Below are 18,292 nucleotides of genomic sequence, written 5' to 3' on the forward strand. Positions count from 1 at the left end.
GAGGCAACCTTGTTGTGATTTGGCGCTATTATAAATGAAATAAATTGAAATGGAAATATATTGAATGAAACAAATATATACTGAATGGAAACTGGATTATATTGAGCTTCCATCAATATATTCAAGGTTTCCAATGTTTCTCATATATATATATATATATTATCTATATATATATATATATATATATATATATATATATATATATATATAATATATATATATATATATATATAGCAAGGAACAGAGAATAAAATATTTATCTTCCTTCTGTTCCTTATTGTTCATGATAAATGTTTATGACATGAATATGAACAAATAAAGTTGATCTTTTGCTTCATGTAAGCCACGTTTTATAAAATGAAATGACATTAAATCCATTCATGCGCATGACACTGTCGCGCGCGCGGTGATCAATGAGCGTCGGTTTAAAAAGCGACAGCAGCTTTGAGAAATCACATGCAGATCCCTGACAAAAGAGGTGATCATCGGGGGGCAGAGACGGCGCTGGATTCACACACAATGTGAGGTGTTCTTGCTTTTTGTGACACCTCGGAGACACAAGCCGACCGTAAGGAGCCTTATACAGGACTGCTGCGAGAAATCAAGCCGATAATAAAATAACCGTCTGATCCGCGGAAGGAGGGATGTGCTCGTCTGGATGAAGGACCCCTCGCTGGGTGAAGACAGCAGCTGCCATCGAGCGGAGACAGCGAAAGCCACGGACGGAGACGGAGCGCAGCATCCTCGAACGTCACGTCACTGGTCATTTCAAGGCTTCATGCATCATTTACGCCTTAGCTGCTGCCACCTTCCAACCGTCGTCGTAATCGAGCAGCGATATTTGCTGTCAGCAGACAAATCCGTTCTGCAGATGTGGCAGTGCACGAGGCCTGCTCACGGATAACACGGCGAATATTACCGATGAGTCTGCTGAACAATGTGGATGCTGTGTTGGATTTTGTACTTGAAATACCCTGAATAATGAACGAGCTGTTCTTGCATTCTGTCATTCTACTGATCAACACAAGGTCCTCCACAGAGGTAGGTCCTTGATGAAGATGATTGGCTGATTTTATGTCAAAGACACACATGCACTCAGTGGAACTAGTGTCAGAACATCCGCCGGGTATGGGTAAAAATGACAGTAGCGTTCCCTGGGAGGATTCGACATGGTGCTCCAGTGCCAACAGCGTGGTGAAGATGTTACTCATATCTGTGATCGTGTGCGTGTCCCTGTTTGGGAATGTGGTCGTCTTCTGGTGTTCCAGAAGAAGCCCCAGCTTCTTCATGTGGCAAACCGCTTTGTTCTGAACCTACTCTTGGCGGACCTCCTCCAGACGGTATAGTCATGCCTTTTGCTATTGCGGCCACCGTGCCGAGGTGTGGCCTCTGGATGTCCGACTGTGCCAGATCCTGGTGGTGCTCATGCACCTGTTTGCATTGCCGGCATCAACACTGTTGTAGTTGTCTCTGTGGATCGCTACCTGGCTATCATCCACCCCTTGTCCTATCCTACCGTATGAACCCTCACCTGGGCACCAATCTGATCATCGGCACCTGGGTATTCAGCTTCCTACAGAGTAAGCCTCCCCTCTAGGGTTGGGGTGTCATTGCATTTGACCACCCATCACCATGTGTGCTCGGTGGTTGTGGTCTTCAAGCCTATCCTACTCCGCTGTGGTGTCTACCTTTTCTTTCTGGTTGCCGGTACTCATCATGCTTGGATGTTATTGGATGGTGTTCAGAGCAGCTCGGAGGGCAGAATGCCCTTGTGCACCCATACAGACACAATCCTACCATCAGCCCTACCAACAGGATTTCCAAGGGTCTGGCAGCCACAGCATCAACCCCTGCAGGTCAGTTCACCGAATGGCCACTCAACCAGGGGGTACCCAGTTCGTGTCAGGCATAGACGCTTCCACTACCACTGCAAGGCAGCTCGGGTTGTTTTCATGATTATGGCCTCATACATCCTTAGCATGGGGCCGTACCGTATCCTGAACACGATATCGATGAGCCCCCGACGAGTCGTACCCCAAATGGATGTCTTCCCTTGCTCTTGTGCTTCTTCTTCTGCAGTGCTGCCTTCACCCATACATTATGGATACATGCACCGCAGCGTTAGGAAGGAGTTCCTGGCTTTGCTTTGCGGGCTGTTCTGCAAGCAGAACCATCTGAGCCAGAGCTCCATGGCTGAGAGCTGCTTCACCCGACGATGGACGATCTGGGGTCCAACCTCACCTGCCTCAGCTTGGCTGCTCGTGGTTCTTTCCTCTGCACACATGGGAAGAATGCACACATCCTCCTCTCCAACGTCTGATAGAAAAATCAAGGGACAGCCGTAGAGAGACCATGTCTACCAGCATCAGCTCTGAGAAGGAGCCTCACCGTGCACAGCAAGGAGAAGCACATAAACAGAGCAGAAGGTCCATTTTATGTGTTATGTTTTACAGTATAATCATGTACAAACAAAATATGCCTTCTTGACAACAGGGTTATTTATTCTGACATCACTGCCATTCTGAATATAGCTTTTGTTTTTAGTATCATGACCTTGAAGACTTTATCCACAATTAGCTGGTGGCGGGGCACAGTTAGCTTCCATAACACCTAATGTGTAGCTGGAAAATTAGCTGTGATACGCTGATAAACCACTAAAATATTTAGCTGAAACTACTGATAACCTCTTAACTGCTAACTTTATATATCCCTGGGGGGAAAAACAGACCAAAAGAGCTGAAATTTTAATATGTTGTAGCTTGTAGCATAAACATGGAGTTCAAAAAAAGGTTTAGTATGCTTAGATCAGATGATGATCAAACAGTAATTTCCATTCAACATAGTTTATTCACAGTAAAGAAACTATTAATCCAATAAGAAAAATTAAGAACAAAAATATTCATGGAAAATAATTTTAATTATACAATTAACGGCTTGGCCTGCTTCTCCTCAATGTGATGAGGTTACCTTTGCATGATGTGTCGATTTACTTAAGCTCCAAAACGGAAAAAAAAAGATGATTTTAGTGTTTACAAACATTTTTTGTCCGTTAACTTTGTCAAGAAAAAAGTTAACTGACTTAGTTAGCAAAACTAAATATAGAAGAAGCTAAACGGTCCACTAGTGGTTTTCAAGGTTATCTGAAAAGCTAATCTACTAATGAAAAAGTTAGCTTCTCAATTAGCTGTGAGCTGATTAGCTGAGCTGTGCCACCACTGATCCATCTCTCCATTTTCCAAATTAGCTTATTCCAGTTAAGGGTCACGAGGGAGCTAGAGCCTATATTCTAGCAGTCTTTGGGCGAGACACGGGGTACATCATGGACAGGCTGCCAGTCTATTGCAGGGCCAACACATACAGACAGACAAACACATTCACAGCCTACGGTCCATTTAAAGTCACCAATTCAAATAACCTGCATGTCTTTAGAAGTGGAGGGAAGCCAAGACACCTGGAGGGTACCCCACGTAAACAACAAGCAACAAGCTTCACCCATCACTAATAAACTCAGGGTATGGCTGGGTAAAAACTATATAACATCCATTTCTGCTCTCGATTCTTCTTGAGCAACGTCTGGTTTACGAGTCATGGTCAATGTAGCTCTTCACCAATTTAAAAGCGCCTTTTGAAGAAATTATATTGTAGTGATTCATTGTGCCTATCAGTTTATAACGCACAAGTTCTGGTGACTCCTTATCTCTGATCAGGTGGCCGCAAAGTTTACCTTTCCTCTCTCAACTTAACTGGGGGAGCTAAAAATGAACCTTGTACTTGACTGTAATATTGTATATTAAGCTCAGTATTTGCTGCCTTTATAATGTCAGACTGTCTTTGAAGACGCTCTGTGTTTTAGCCCTTGTATAGAAAGGCAGGTTGTGTTGAAATGCTCATGTTGGTATTATCATAGGCTGTCTGCTGTAAGATCTTGCGAATTGTATTCTATGTTCATCAGTGAGCTCGCTGTAAATGTTCCATCTGATGTTTTGTAATAAAAGCCTTTGTGCTTCAAGCCATGACAACATACACAATATTTCCCTCATGTGTGCTGGCCTCAGCAGAGAAAACATAACCGCAGTATTGATCCGAAAACCATACGATTACATCACATTAGTGTTATGATTGTAAAGCTGGTGTTCAGTCAGTATCGGTCTACAGAGATGCTCGTATTCGGTATTTGGGTGTGTCTGACAGCCCCACCCACCGACCCAAAGAGAGAAACAACATCTTGGGGGGGTTCAAAAATCTGTCCTTCTTTCCTCTAAATGTAATATGCAACAAATTTGTAATATTCATGGCCTTGAAGAATCTGCAGTATGATTTCAAACACCCTAAAGTGTACCACTTTCTTATCCTGAGTTGAGCCACTCTTCTGCCAGTCCATTTACCATTTTAGCATGGACTGTATATATAATGGACAAGCCCTGCGTATGTCACCCACAGCTTTTCTACAGACCCAGAACAGCCAATATGAAGCCATATCTGGGTGTTGCCTTTGTCTACATCATGATGAATCCATAATGGATGAAAAGGTGGAGGGTTAGTGGCTTCGTTGTCTGATGACAAAGCCCTGAACAAGTTCCTATCTTTGACTCCAAATCAACTAAGCTAACAGGCTAACCGCAGTGCAGTTGTTTATTAAATCATATTTTGGGGACTGTGCAGTGGTTCTCATAATTTGTTGTGGGCATAAAAACCTTACGAGGCATTTATTTCCTCAGTAATCGTGCATTAAATGGACCTACCGAATGAAGATATCGGCAGCTTTTAAAAGTGCTATTGCCATTAGCATACAGCATTAAATAAGATGAGAATTTCACTCAGTGCAAATACTGCAGCTGGGACATCTTAGATAATCTGTTAGTACATTTCACCACACAACAAACCATACTATTCAAGGTGTTTGTATTAAAAGGCTCAAAATGACACACAACCCTCCACAACAGCTTCCGGTAGCAGCCACACTGAGTGGAAACTGGGCTACCAACGTTATGAGAGGCAGAGTCGCTGCACTTAGTCACTCAAAGTGACCATGTTCCTAAGTACACATAGCTTTATGGCTTAAAAGGTCTTAAACCAAGAATTTAGGGGAGGAAATGCCCTCCCACACACACGGTTTTGGTCTCTTGCATAGAAACTTTAGCAACTTTTTCTTCTTCCGGGTGGGCCTCTGAGGCCATCAAGCTTACTGCTTGACTGTTTGCTAGCTACAGTTAACTTTTGCCTTACCTAATACCCACAATTTTTATTGTATAATTCCAAACTGTGGGCAGAAGGAGCCACCAACTTGTGTTTCAACTGATAAGAGAAGGTATCTAATAAACCAATCCCAACTGATAGTGTGTGCCAACATGATTGTGGGCTTGTGTTTGAAGCAAGGCTTCAAACTGGATTCCCCCGAATGGTTTGTTCATAACAGATATTTTAACATTTCTGGTTCCAGTGTCTTTGAGATGCTACAAAAATATTTGTTTATATATTATGTTTGTATAAAATTTCTGTTTAGATTATTATGTCTATGTTTTAGTGTATAGTCTAATTGCTAATGTCGCTGTGACAAGCTAGGCTATGCTGGACACTAACTGGAGCTAACTATTGCCAACACTATTTCTTTTTACGCCTGACCATCAAACATGGATGAAGTTGATGTCTAACACCAACATTTATAAGGTACAGTGCACAAAATTTACCTCCTCTGGATGGAAACAGAGATCATCTCACATTTTACTTTAAACACCCCTGATGATAAATTCAGACGAAGACAGGAGCTAACTCAGCACCAAGTTATTGTAAATGGATAACATTTTAAATTCGTAATTTAAAAAATATTAACCGGTTACTATCATTTCAAAAAAAGATTTTGTTCTGTAACATTAAAACAAGGTTTTTGGCTTTGTTTTGTTCTTAAAGATATATCAATCATTTCCAGGTTTTGTTCCTTAAAGCAATTCCAAGCCTTGGTTTAACATGCACTGCTTTAAATTGAGGCTTATTCATTCTATCACTGGTGACAAATAGATACTCCAGTATGATCAGTGACAATCAAATCTGTGTATTAATACACGCAACATCTTTCAGGGTGTTGCTCTGTAAACAAGACCAGTATATAGTACACAATGTATTAGTGTTTCATCAAATGTGAGAAAATGTTTCAAAGTTCTTTGCAAGTGTATATTTTTGTGATGCTCAGTTTATTTCATAAATTGTGTTTAATAAAAGATTAAATCAGTGAAGTGAGTTGTTTTGTATGTGAGCTTTTTCTTTAACCACAAGGCACAGCTTTACAGGATTTTGAAATGTCAAAAATAATCTGCGGAGTAGAGCTAAAAATAGAAGTGATGAACGTTTTGCTCAGAGCAAGATACCACAAAATCATTGTGAGGCATCCAAAGACCCATGCCTGATTGAAATTCTTAAAACTGGAGTGAAATGAACGCATGATTTACCCATCAGTTAACATTATGAACATCTGAGATTTTTAATTGTGAAAAACATGACTGCATATCCTTTTTAATTACTTGTGAGACATGAAATACAGCCAATGAACAGGTTTATTCCTGTTCAGTCAACCCCGATTAAAATTGAATGTTGTAGACAACTGTTCACTTGCAAATCCATCTTGCCCTTTGATTAATTCAACTGGATATTGTTTCCATGTTGTAATTGTCAGAATAAATTAGCTGCCAAGACTACCAAGAAGAAGCTGAACGTAGACAAAAATGACAGCAGACATGAGTCTGTGTACGACTATTTCTGAATTTTTAAAAGCTTGCAAATCCATTTAATTCATATAACAAATATTAGACAGGTATTGTGATGAGTAGTAATAACAAAGATTCTGTCATGTCCTAAAACATTCAGTTACGATATGATTAAATTACCAGATGACGTAGCCTGAATATTTTTCTTCGGCGTGCACATGGGTGTGATGTTTCGTGTTGCTTGGAGATTAATTTGCACAGCTTGTACTCAGGTACATAAGGATTTGGAAAAGCAAGCCATTTGTCTAGTACTAGGCAGGTGACAGTTGCGTGGTTGAAGCTGTGGGGTTTTGACCAGCATTGAAATACCCGTCAGACCAGAAAATCACCAATGGCCCTTGGGCAAGATAAGAATTGGGCAAGTTGCTCCTGGTTTGCAGTTGAGCACTTTGCTTGTGGCATGGATCTGGGTTGGGGGTGCTGTAGTGGGTTGTCCCACTAAGCCAACACGAACACATCCAAAAATGCTACACGCAATATTTAAATGACAATTTATACTATATTTCATTTAAATACCCTACTCTGTGTCAGGGCAGATATTAGGCATACACACACTTCAGCACTGATACAACTAATGTTACCAGATTCCATTATAGGCTACAACATTATAAAATCATTATTCAAAACTTTAAAAAAAAAAAAAAAACTTGAAAAACCTGTGCTAAATCAACATGCAGAGCCATATTGGTGGCCAGCTCTCAGAAGAGTCCTGGTGGATCTGAATATCTTCAGTTTACAGATGATTGAGGCCACTGTGCCCATTGGGACCCTCAAAGCAGCAGAACTGTTTCTGTACTGTTCCCCAGATTGGTGCCTCGACTATCCCGTCTCAGAGGTCTAAAACAATTCCTTTGACTTTGTGCTTGGTTTGTGCTCTGACATGCACTGTCAACTGTGGGACCTTATATGTAGACAGGTGTGTGTCTTTCCAAATCATGTCCAATCAACTGAATTTACTGCAATTTGACTGCATTTAAGCTGTAGGAACTTCTCAAGGATAACTAGAGCACCATGCTCAGAGCGCAAACCTTCGCCAACACTAGTTTCCAATTTCACAAAATTTTACCTTGGAAAAAATTATCAAGGTCAAAGTCCTGTTTTCAGAAGCCAAATTAGATGTGATGTCACGAGTATGCTTTTAGTTGATGCACTTGAATCAAAGTTTTTTGTGTTGTCACTTTTTTTCTTTCAACTGTCAGTTTCTGAATTCTTTTTCAGATCATTTTCACAGACCACTGGTTCTCTGCTATGCAGTTTGTCATTGCTTATTGGCACCTGGTTTCTGGAAGATAGACAAACTGGTAGAAAATTGGAACCGCCATCCAATTTTGGTGGTGTAGGTAAATCCATAACAGAAAAATAAGTCATTGAGGCACTTTTGATTAAGATATGATGCAAAATTTACACTAAATGGGCTTTTCAATATTAAACTCAAATGTCCACAAAATCCACAATCTGGACCACATCCAGATCAAACTTTGTCAGGTGATAGTGAGTACCAATCTGCACTTCACTTTCAAATGTGAGTCATTGGCGCAAATTATATATATATATACATACATATATATATACATACACATATATACAACCCCTGGCAAAAATTATGGAATCACCGGCCTCGGATGTTCATTCAGTTGTTTAATTTTGTAGAAAAAAAGCAGATCACAGACATGACACAAAACTAAAGTCATTTCAAATGGCAACTTTCTGGCTTTAAGAAACACTATAAGAAATCAGGAAAAAAAATTGTGGCAGTCAGTAACGGTTACTTTTTTAGACCAAGCAGAGGGGAAAAAAATATGGAATCACTCAATTCTGAGAAAAAAATTATGGAATCATGAAAAACAAAGAACGCTCCAACACATCACTAGTATTTTGTTGCAACACCTCTGGCTTTTATAACAGCTTGCAGTCTCTGAGGCATGGACTTAATGAGTGACAAACAGTACTCTTCATCAATCTGGCTCCAACTTTCTCTGATTGCTGTTGCCAGATCAGCTTTGCAGGTTGGAGCCTTGTCATGGACCATTTTCTTCAACTTCCACCAAAGATTTTCAATTGGATTAAGATCCGGACTATTTGCAGGCCATGACATTGACCCTATGTGTCTTTTGCAAGGAATGTTTTCAGTTTTTGCTCTATGGCAAGATGCATTATCATCTTGAAAAATGATTTCATCATCCCCAAACATCCTTTCAATTGATGGGGTAAGAAAAGTGTCCAAAATATCAACGTTAAACTTGTGCATTTATTGATGATGTATGACAGCCATCTCCCCAGTGCCTTTACCTGACATGCAGCCCATATCATCAATGACTGTGGAAATTTACGTTCTCTTCAGGCAGTCATCTTTATAAATCTCATTGGAACGGCACCAACAAAAGTTCCAGCATCACCACCTTGCCCGATGCAGATTCGAGATTCATCACTGAATATGACTTTCATCCAGTCATCCAAAGTCCACGATTGCTTTTCCTAGCTCATTGTAACCTTGTTTTTTTTTCTGTTTAGGTGTTAATGATGGCTTTCGTTTAGCTTTATGTATGTAAATCCCATTTCCTTTAGGCGGTTTCTTACAGTTCGGTCACAGACGTTGACTCCAGTTTCCTCCCATTCGTTCCATTGTGCATTTTCAATTTTTGAGACATATTGCTTTAAGTTTTCTTGTCTTCACGCTTTGATGTCTTACTTGGTCTACCGTATGTTTGCCTTTAACAACCTTCCCATGTTGTATTTTGGGCCAGAGTTTAGACACAGCTGACTGTGAACAACCAACATCTTTTGCAACATTGCGTGATGATTTACCCTCTTTTAAGAGTTGATAATCCTCTCCTTTGTTTCAATTGACATCTCTCGTGTTGGAGCCATGATTCATGTCAGTCCACTTGGTGCAAACACTCCTTTTTAGATGCAGACTAATGAGCAGATCTGATTTGATGCAGGTGTTAGTTTTGGGGATGAAAATTTACAGGGTGATTCCATAATTTATTCCTCAGAATTGAGTGAGTCCATATTTTTTCCCCTCTGCTGGTCTAAAAAGTAACCGTTACTGACTGCCACAATTTTTTGTTTTTCTTGATTTCTTATAGCGTTTCTTAAAGCCAGAAAATTGCCATTTGAAATGACTTTAGTTTTGTGTCATGTCTGTGATCTGCTTTATTTCTACAAATTAAAATACTGAATGAACATCCTCCAAGGCCAGTGATTCCATAATTATTGCCAGGGGTTATATATATATATATATATATATGAATGAAATGTGGTTTTCAATGTTAAATTTAAACGGCCACAAAACCTGTAATTCAGTTCAGTCGAACAAGGATATGATCCTACATAATGCTCTCAATTAAGAAATTTGATCTTTTGATAGTTGTGAATTTCTGAAAATTCATTCAATGTTAAAGGATAGGGATTTTTCCAATTTTCCAAGATTTTTCCTGACTTTTGACCTTGAAAATTTAATCAGTTCTTGCCCATCAGGATATGAATCCTCTAAAAATTGTATAACTATATGAAACTGTGGGTTCCAGGCATACAAACAAAGAACCTCTGCCAAACTTTGTTGGCACAAGTAATCAGTGGAAACAGGATGCACCTGAGCTAAATTTTGAGCTTCATAGCAAAGGCTGTGAATCTCAAAAACCTTTCACAGCCATTATGGGGTATTGTGTGTAGAAGGGGGGGGGGGGGGGGGGGAGTGAATGTCATCCATTTTAGAATAAAGCTGTAACATTAAAACAAAAAGTGGAAAAAGTAAAGCGCTGGGTGCGCTGTATGTACGTACATACAGTGGATCAGATTCTAATTTCTGTTTTGACAGCTGAAAGAAACTGTGCAAAGGTTTATTCCAAGCATGTACTTATTATGAATTTTATCAAATGTGAACTTGAGCAGCCAAAAAAGTAAAAATTCTTATTAAGCCCACTTCAGCCATAATGTGAATGCAGCCTCAGAATTGGATCGAATTAAGTACGCACGCGTATTTTGCCTATGACAGTGTTGAGGTGGCGTCAGGTTTGCTTTGTCTCTCATCATTCAACATGATGCTTCAAGTCCCCTTAATCAATACAGAAATCATAATGGGTAGTGGCTGAAATTGTTCAAAGTATTTTTGCAATCATTGTATACTCAGCTTTTTAGCGCCTAGGTTCATGACATTAGCACGCTCACGTCTTTAAAAATTAAGTTTCAAGTATGAAAACCTGAGCAGATATTAGCACGTTTACTTCCAGAGCATTATACTTAAAAAAAAAAAATAAAGTGGAAAAAAATGTGGCCCACAGGTAAAGTGTACATTTCAAAAAAGGTGCTGCTCATTTCCAATTTAACTGCATTTATTTGTATAACTGTTATCACCTTGGGTGATGACTCCACACTGCTGAAGCAAAGGCAGCAGTGTTTTGTGTAGTTACAGCCTCAGCAAACCACTTAGTAAAATTTAAAAGGGTGCATCTCTGTATTTCAAGAAAATCAAGTGTCTGCATTATGATTAAGTGACAATCCTCTGTATGGTCAAACGAGTGACGCCATTAAGAAGTGGCCTTAAAATGTACAACATTCCTGTAGCATATAATACAAATATGCTTCATAACCAAAAGTACATTTTTTTCTACACAACTTAAATGTGACTATCAAATTGGAGCAAATGGATATGTACCATAGCAATACTTCAACTACATTATAGGCCATTTACATTTAATTTCAAACTCCTTTACCTGGAGGAGAAGAAACAAGAGAAAGGTTCCAAAATGTTGACAATCATTAAGTAGCACACAATCTCTATACAGTATATGTACACACAGACTCCATTACAGAACAGCAATGAAAAAACAAAATATTTATGCATACGAGAATAGAAGTGGAAAATGCAAAACATTTTACTTTAATTAAAAATTAAAATATAATTTGAACTTCTGTTAACCCCACTAAATTATTGTAACCCATAATGCTTCACGCACCACTCAAAATATTATCTGTCAAGAGTGGAAAAAGCAAAAACCCCAGTATCTGGAAAGAAGAAAATAAGAGCAACAGAGGTTTAAAGCACAAAGAGGACGGGCTCTGCTCTTATGCACTGTGATAACTTGTAGTTTCAGTTCAAGTCCAATCAGACCACTTTTCACACTGTCACCACTGAGGAGGCCAGTACCGTGACAGCACTCAGGATCATTGGTCCTTAGTCCACCTTTACCACGCTGTAGATCTTATTTACAAACCAGAAGCAGGCAAAGAAACCAATTGTACCTGTAACAAGAAAAGAAAAATGACATTTCATTTGAAAGCGTGCAAGTATGACTGGTAGCTGCTTCTGTCAGTCTGAAGGTCATCTCAAAATGGGGGGACTAAAACAAATCAGGAACTACAAACATAACGCCACACCACTGGGAACTGAAGTTAGAATTTTTAATGTTAACAAGTGTGACATAGATTTTTTACATTACTTTGTTAGATTTTCTATTTTCCATTTTATGGACATGCTGACAGTGATGGGGAAAGAAGCATATTCTCCAGAAAATGTAAACACATGAGCACTAATACTTCACTATGTCTGTGACAGGTTCTATTTCACTGTGCCCATGTTACAGTGCATCCAAAAAGTGTTCACAGCACTTCACTTTTTCCACATTTTGTTATGTTACAGCTTTATTCCAAAATGGATGAAATTCAGTGGGGGTCTTTCCCCCTCAAATTCTACACACAGTACCCCATAATAATGATGTAAAAATGTTTTTTTTATTTTAGATTATTGCAATTTTATTAAAATAAAATTAAAAAGGAAATCACTTTGTACATCTCTTGGCGACGTGTGTAAGAGAGGGCACATAAGCTGCTGAACATAAAGACAAAAAAGCTGGGGTCTAGGGCCCTGTGGGTCCCCAGAATTAAATTTTTATCTAATGATACTTTTTCAGCATCTCCTGGAAGAACAAATCTCGAAATTAGTGGATATTTAAATGATCCTATATTAAACCTTTTATTTGACCTCTCGATGATGATGTTGAAATAACAGAATATGACGTGGAAGTAGGACCTGGAATGATTTTCCTTTTTAATTGTAAACCAAATTATGCATTATGCATTAACTCAGAACAATTAAACTACATGAAATTTATGAAGACTGAAAAGACTTTCAGCTTTTCAAAAACCACAGCTAAAGCTTGTAGAATATTTGGAAAATCATGGTAAAATATTAACATACCTTATAGTAAAAAGTCACTTATATTCTTGTGTAAATTCATGCAGCCTAAATTCATTCAAAGCCACAATGTCTTTTATACAATGAAAGAACGTCACATAATCTTGTCTAAAATCCTGTTTGAACAGCAGAATGTTTATTTTCCAGGGAGAGAAAAATTTTTACCATGTTTTCCTGAGAGGGCACAGTTCACTTTTCCCGTTTCTTTTATCTTTCAGGTGTGTTGATGAAGTGACAATTCCACGGATTCTTGTCCTTATCAGACTTTTTCAAACAGTCTTTCTGGCCATCTTCTCTCTGTGCGACGTCGGTCCGTGACAGACATGCTGCACAAATCTTTAAAAACTTGAAAGCTCTAAAAGTTTGGGATGTTCACATGCGTCGCACAGGAGCCACACAGCGTCGCCGCAGCAACCAACCAGTCCTGCTTTACGAACACTATCGTAACGGCTACACTTTGAGTGCATTTTTCCTCCGCGAAACCCCGCGGATCCGAGGAAACTGATTTGTATCTGTAACACACAGATCAGTGTCCGCGGACTTATAAACGTACACGTCGTAAAAAAAAAAAGAACGCTTTGCGATAGGCATTTTAAAAACTTAGTGATGTTCACAATTATGAGCCGACGTAACATGAATTTCTCCTCTGTGAGATCAATAAAGTTTATCTATGATTAAAGAGTACATCACTAACACCCCACCTCCCCTCCCCACGATGAAATCCGCAGAATCCCGCGGAGTTTTCACAGCCTGCAACTGTCCCAAATCCCAGCCTGACCAGAAAATCACTAAGGGCCCCTTGGGCAAGCTCCTTCATACCCTAGTTGCTCCCGGTGTGTAGTGAGCACCTTGTATGGCAGCACCCTGACATCGGGGTGAATATGAGGCATTATTGTAAACACTTTGAGCGTCTGATGCAGATGGAAAAGCGCTATAAAATGCAGCCATTACCATTTATGAGAAAAAATTCTTGGTCTGATGAGGACAAAGATTGAACTCTTTGGCATGAATGCCAGGCCTCATGTTTGGAGGAAACCATCCCTACAGTGAAGCATGGTGGTGGCAGCATTCATGCATGTGGGGATGTTTTTCAGCAGCAGAAACTGGGAAACTAGTCAGGATTGAGGGAAAGATGAAATGGAAGAAGTTTAGATTCACCAGGACTCTTCCTAGAGCTGGCAGCACGTCTAAATGAGCTATCAGGGAGAAGGGCCTTAGTCAGGGAGGTGACCAAAAACCCGATGGTCACTCTGTCAGAGCTCCAGCATTCCTCTGTGGAGAGAGGAGAACCTTCCAGAAGGAAACCATCTCTGCAGCAATCCACCAATCAGGCCTGTATGGTAAAGGGCCATATGGAAGCCACTCCTTAGTAAAAGGCACATAGCAGCTCACCTGGAGTTTGTTTAAGAGACTAGTCAGGATTGAGGGAAAGATGAATGCAGCAAAGTACCGAGACATCCTGGATGAAAACCTGCTCCAGAGCACTCTTAACCTCAGACTGAGGTGACGGTTTATCTTTCAGCAGGACAATGACCTCAAGCACACAGCCAAGATATCAAAGGAGTGGCTTCAGGACAACTCGGTGTCCCCGAGTGGCCCAGCCAGAGCTCAGACCTGAATCTAATTGAACATCTATGGAGAGATCTGAAAATGGCTGTGCACAGATGCACCCCATCCAACCTGCTGGAACTTGAGAGGTGCTGCAAAGTGAATGGCGCAAAACTGTCCAAAGATAGGTGCGCCAAGCTTGTAGCATCATATTCAAGAAGATGTGAGGCTGTAATTGCTGCCAAAGGTGCATCAACAAAGTACTTGAGCAGATGGTGTGAATGCTTATGTACATGTGTGTGATTTAGGTTTTTTATTTGTAATAATTTTTTTTCCATGTCATTATGTGGTGTGAAGAATTGTTTTTGTTTTTTTGGGGGGGGGGGGGGGGGAGGAATTTACTTTCTATTTTGGAATAAGGCTGTAACATAGCAAATGTGAAAAAGTGAAGCACTGTGAATAATTTACGGATGCACTGTAAATACCCAGGACAGGTCAGAATCTTGTTATCAATTCATCCATATGTAACTGCAGAACACTCTGGTTTTGTAGTTACAACACCAAACCACTTCAGAACTAATCTGTGATCAAAGGAGGGTATAACACAACAGACAAGAAAATAAAGACTTAAAAGGGAAATGACAGCGAATAGGATTATTTAGATGAAAAATGAAATGAGGAAAGAAAATGATAATCTGACTTGAATCCTTGGATTATTTCTTGGTTCTAATCTCCAGACATCTCTTTCCTTTGCTACTTACAACTCCGTTTTTAAGGTGTCAGACGTCGCTGCAGATGAAGATGAGCGACGATGCGAGCTATCGCTTTACTGACAACACAAGAAATACCATGGTGCAGAGATGCTGCATCCTTTCAACGTCATGAAAAATATGACATTACACAGCCCTGGGTGCTGCCGAGGTGTGCAACAGGCCCTCAATGCAGCCGTTACCTAATTAGGGAACGGGGGGTACTGCATTTGGACTGGACTACCACATTGACCATGATTACTGTGCTGCACACTTCATACTGTTTTGAACATCGTCACTGCAGGATGTGCACATCTGCAATAGTACATGCAGGATGGTGCAACATGAAGAAAGACAATCACACTTCATACGTGTGTTACATTGTGCAAAATGTCACCGATATCATTTAAAGCAGCTTAGAAGAGTTCTGCTGATATTCATGTGGTGATGGCATCAGTTAGACAAAATTAGTTAAGGTCTGGGTCCCACCAAATAATGAGCCACACAAGCATGTTTTCTTTGCTAGGACAGGGTTTCTTCAACTATCCTGGGAGTTTCGTGGCTCTTAGAAGCATTATCTTCATTTAATGAGACATAAAGTTAAAAGTTGTATCACGGTGACTTGTAAGCTGCGGAAGAAATAAAGAAATTATGTGTATATAAAAGCAGCCACCTCATTCTGTATGCAGAACAGCACCGCACGCAAAAGAGCGATTTTGCAGAAATAAATGAATAAACACAAAGTTAAAGTGGGATCACGGTGTAAAAATGACTGTTTAAAGTCAGGGAAAAATAAAGCCAGCAAGCCACGGATGGAAAGGAAGCCAGTGAGTAGGAGCACAGAGGTGGCTGTCCATGAATGGACAGCAGTGCACGCAAAAGAGCGATTTTGTAGAAATAACTGGACGAACACAAAGTTAAAAGTGGGATCACGGTATGTGTTTAAAGCTGCAGAAGAAAAAAAGCCAGCAAGCCGCTGAGCCAGCGAGGAGCACAGAGGTGGCTGTCTAGGAACCCTTGGTTCGGTTCTAGCTGGTCTGGTGAATTAAGGGGGACAGCAGCCTGGCGCACAGCGCACAACCGTGGGTCTGTACTGGAGCATCTATTTTTGGACTGCATTTAAAAAATGTGCCATCTTTAAATGCTGCTGTGAATTGAAGACCCACACTTTAAAGGGACCAGGTGTGGGAGGGCTGGAGGTTTGGACCAAACCCCTGCTTAAACGTGCGCCAACATGGCGTTATCATGGCGCTACGTGGCTTAGTGTGGCTGATGCGAGCCATTCAAGGCTCTAATGACAGGTCGGTTGTGGCTCACTAGAGCTGTTACGTGGCACACGCTGGGTACAGAGAGACACCATCATAGTGGATACGTGATAGATGAAAACGTGGGTCATTCTTTGAATAACTGCTGACACAGCCATGTGTGGCTCATTATTCATGGCTTATTCGGTGGGACCAGGCTTTAGCCTCCGTTGAGGATCTTACACCAGAATAATGTCCTTCATTCTTTGATGAGCTGTGCTTACAAGACTCAAACAGGCGGGGTGATTCTGACATACTCCTACCCCATGTTTTTGTTTGCAGGGAGTATAATCAATTAAGTCCCACAACAGCATCTTTACTTAAAAAAAAAAAAAAAGTTCCATCATCCATGAGGAAAAAAAAAAAAAAAAAAAAAAAAAAAAAAAAATCTATAAAAGAAAAATCCTGTCTACTCAAGAACCCTTAAACCCAGAATAAATCATAATAATTTAAGGGTTCTTGAGTATACAGATTTGTTGCCCATTAGTGAGAAGCAGGCTCTGTGTTAAGTTATGGGCCAGTCACACAGCGATTCCTGAACAAAGGGAAAAAAGTAAAAAAAAAAAAAAAAGTCAAATTGTTGAGAAAAGGTGGCGCCGAACGAGCGTTATCACCGAATAGCGTGCGAACCGAGATTGCAAAAGGGACGAAAGAGGAACAAAATGAAACCGAAGCTAACAATCTCTGCGCTTTAAACGAAACGCCGCTTGGAGCCACTGCTGTAGCAGTGTGTGTCTGCATCTCTGCGCTCCAGGACTCGGTGCTGGGACGGAGCACTGTAGCACCTAAGTCCTGGAGAAACTGCAAACGGAAGCGCATGATCCGACCCACTGTGGAGATGTGTGCGCAAGTCGGTGGGTCCACCTGCTGTTCAAGTACCATCAGAAATTACACAAACTTTTTTTTATTTCAAATTCAGCAGTTGCATGTGTCAAAAATAATTGTATCCACACACAAGATTAATTCTGGCCTATAGAACCTGCCTGAGCACAGTCACCCCCCCACCAAGATAAAAAAAAAAATCCAAGCAAACAGGCTGAGTCTGCCCTGTAATTTCCAGTGGTACTTGAATGCAGCAGCGGGCAGCAGCGCTCACAAACTACTTCTGTACTGCATGAAACATTCAACTAAGCAAACGAATAAAGTAAAAAAACTACAGCAAAATGAAATACGGACGAACTGAGGTTTCCGGTGGCATTCATTCAAATTTTTCAACAGTTTAATCCTGACAAAGCGTCAGCTGCAGGAACGAAGCTGCGCAAAGGTTAAACGATGCTAACTAAAGTCCAGATTTCTGTTTCATTTGGGCTTCATTGCCCTTCAAGTGCTGTGTGACCGGGCCTTTAACCCTCAAGGTGTCAAATTAACTTTGCTCGTCTGTGCCTGTCAGAAGTAAACTAGGAAGGAGGTTCCTGGAGATGTGACATTGAAACATTAATTGTAGGATTTTTGTTTTTTTTTTTAAGATTAGTTGACTAATCAGAACATAATCTTCATAATAAAACAAATAAATATCTTACACATCTACTACTTTAAGTCAATAATAACTTAATATAAAAATTTTGTTGCAGCCCACGCATTCTGATTATTAGCTTCCATGTGACCAGCGCCAGCTACTCTTTGCAAATGCCAAAAGATTACTTTCAGTCATACAGCTATATATTAACAACAACTTTAACAGGTGTACTCAGGATTCTGTGCGCATATAGACCTATTGTCTAAGTTAATGAAAAGATG

The 18,292-nt window shown here is 40.2% G+C and overlaps 2 protein-coding genes across 2 annotated transcripts in view; one reads left to right on the top strand and one right to left on the bottom strand.

The window, feature by feature from the left end:
* Positions 1 to 437: 437 nt before the first annotated feature.
* Positions 438 to 3,752, top strand: gpr101 (G protein-coupled receptor 101). Its single transcript, XM_034181841.1, is given in 13 exon segments — positions 438 to 1,249; positions 1,252 to 1,341; positions 1,344 to 1,376; positions 1,379 to 1,438; positions 1,441 to 1,512; positions 1,515 to 1,624; positions 1,626 to 1,649; positions 1,651 to 1,834; positions 1,837 to 2,033; positions 2,035 to 2,095; positions 2,098 to 2,209; positions 2,211 to 2,382; positions 2,384 to 3,752. Coding segments are annotated over 13 exon segments (1,365 nt in total). The 5' UTR covers positions 438 to 1,074; the 3' UTR covers positions 2,459 to 3,752.
* A 7,320-nt stretch (positions 3,753 to 11,072) lies between these two features.
* Positions 11,073 to 18,292, bottom strand: part of LOC117520354 (transmembrane 9 superfamily member 2) — a 30,927-nt gene continuing 23,707 nt past the window's right edge. The window contains 1 exon segment of the mRNA XM_034181682.1: positions 11,073 to 12,002. Coding sequence (XP_034037573.1) covers positions 11,935 to 12,002 — 68 coding nt within the window. The 3' untranslated portion in view covers positions 11,073 to 11,934.

This window comes from Thalassophryne amazonica, chromosome 11 (genome assembly GCF_902500255.1).
Source record: "Thalassophryne amazonica chromosome 11, fThaAma1.1, whole genome shotgun sequence".
In the NCBI taxonomy this organism is placed as follows: domain Eukaryota; kingdom Metazoa; phylum Chordata; class Actinopteri; order Batrachoidiformes; family Batrachoididae; genus Thalassophryne; species Thalassophryne amazonica.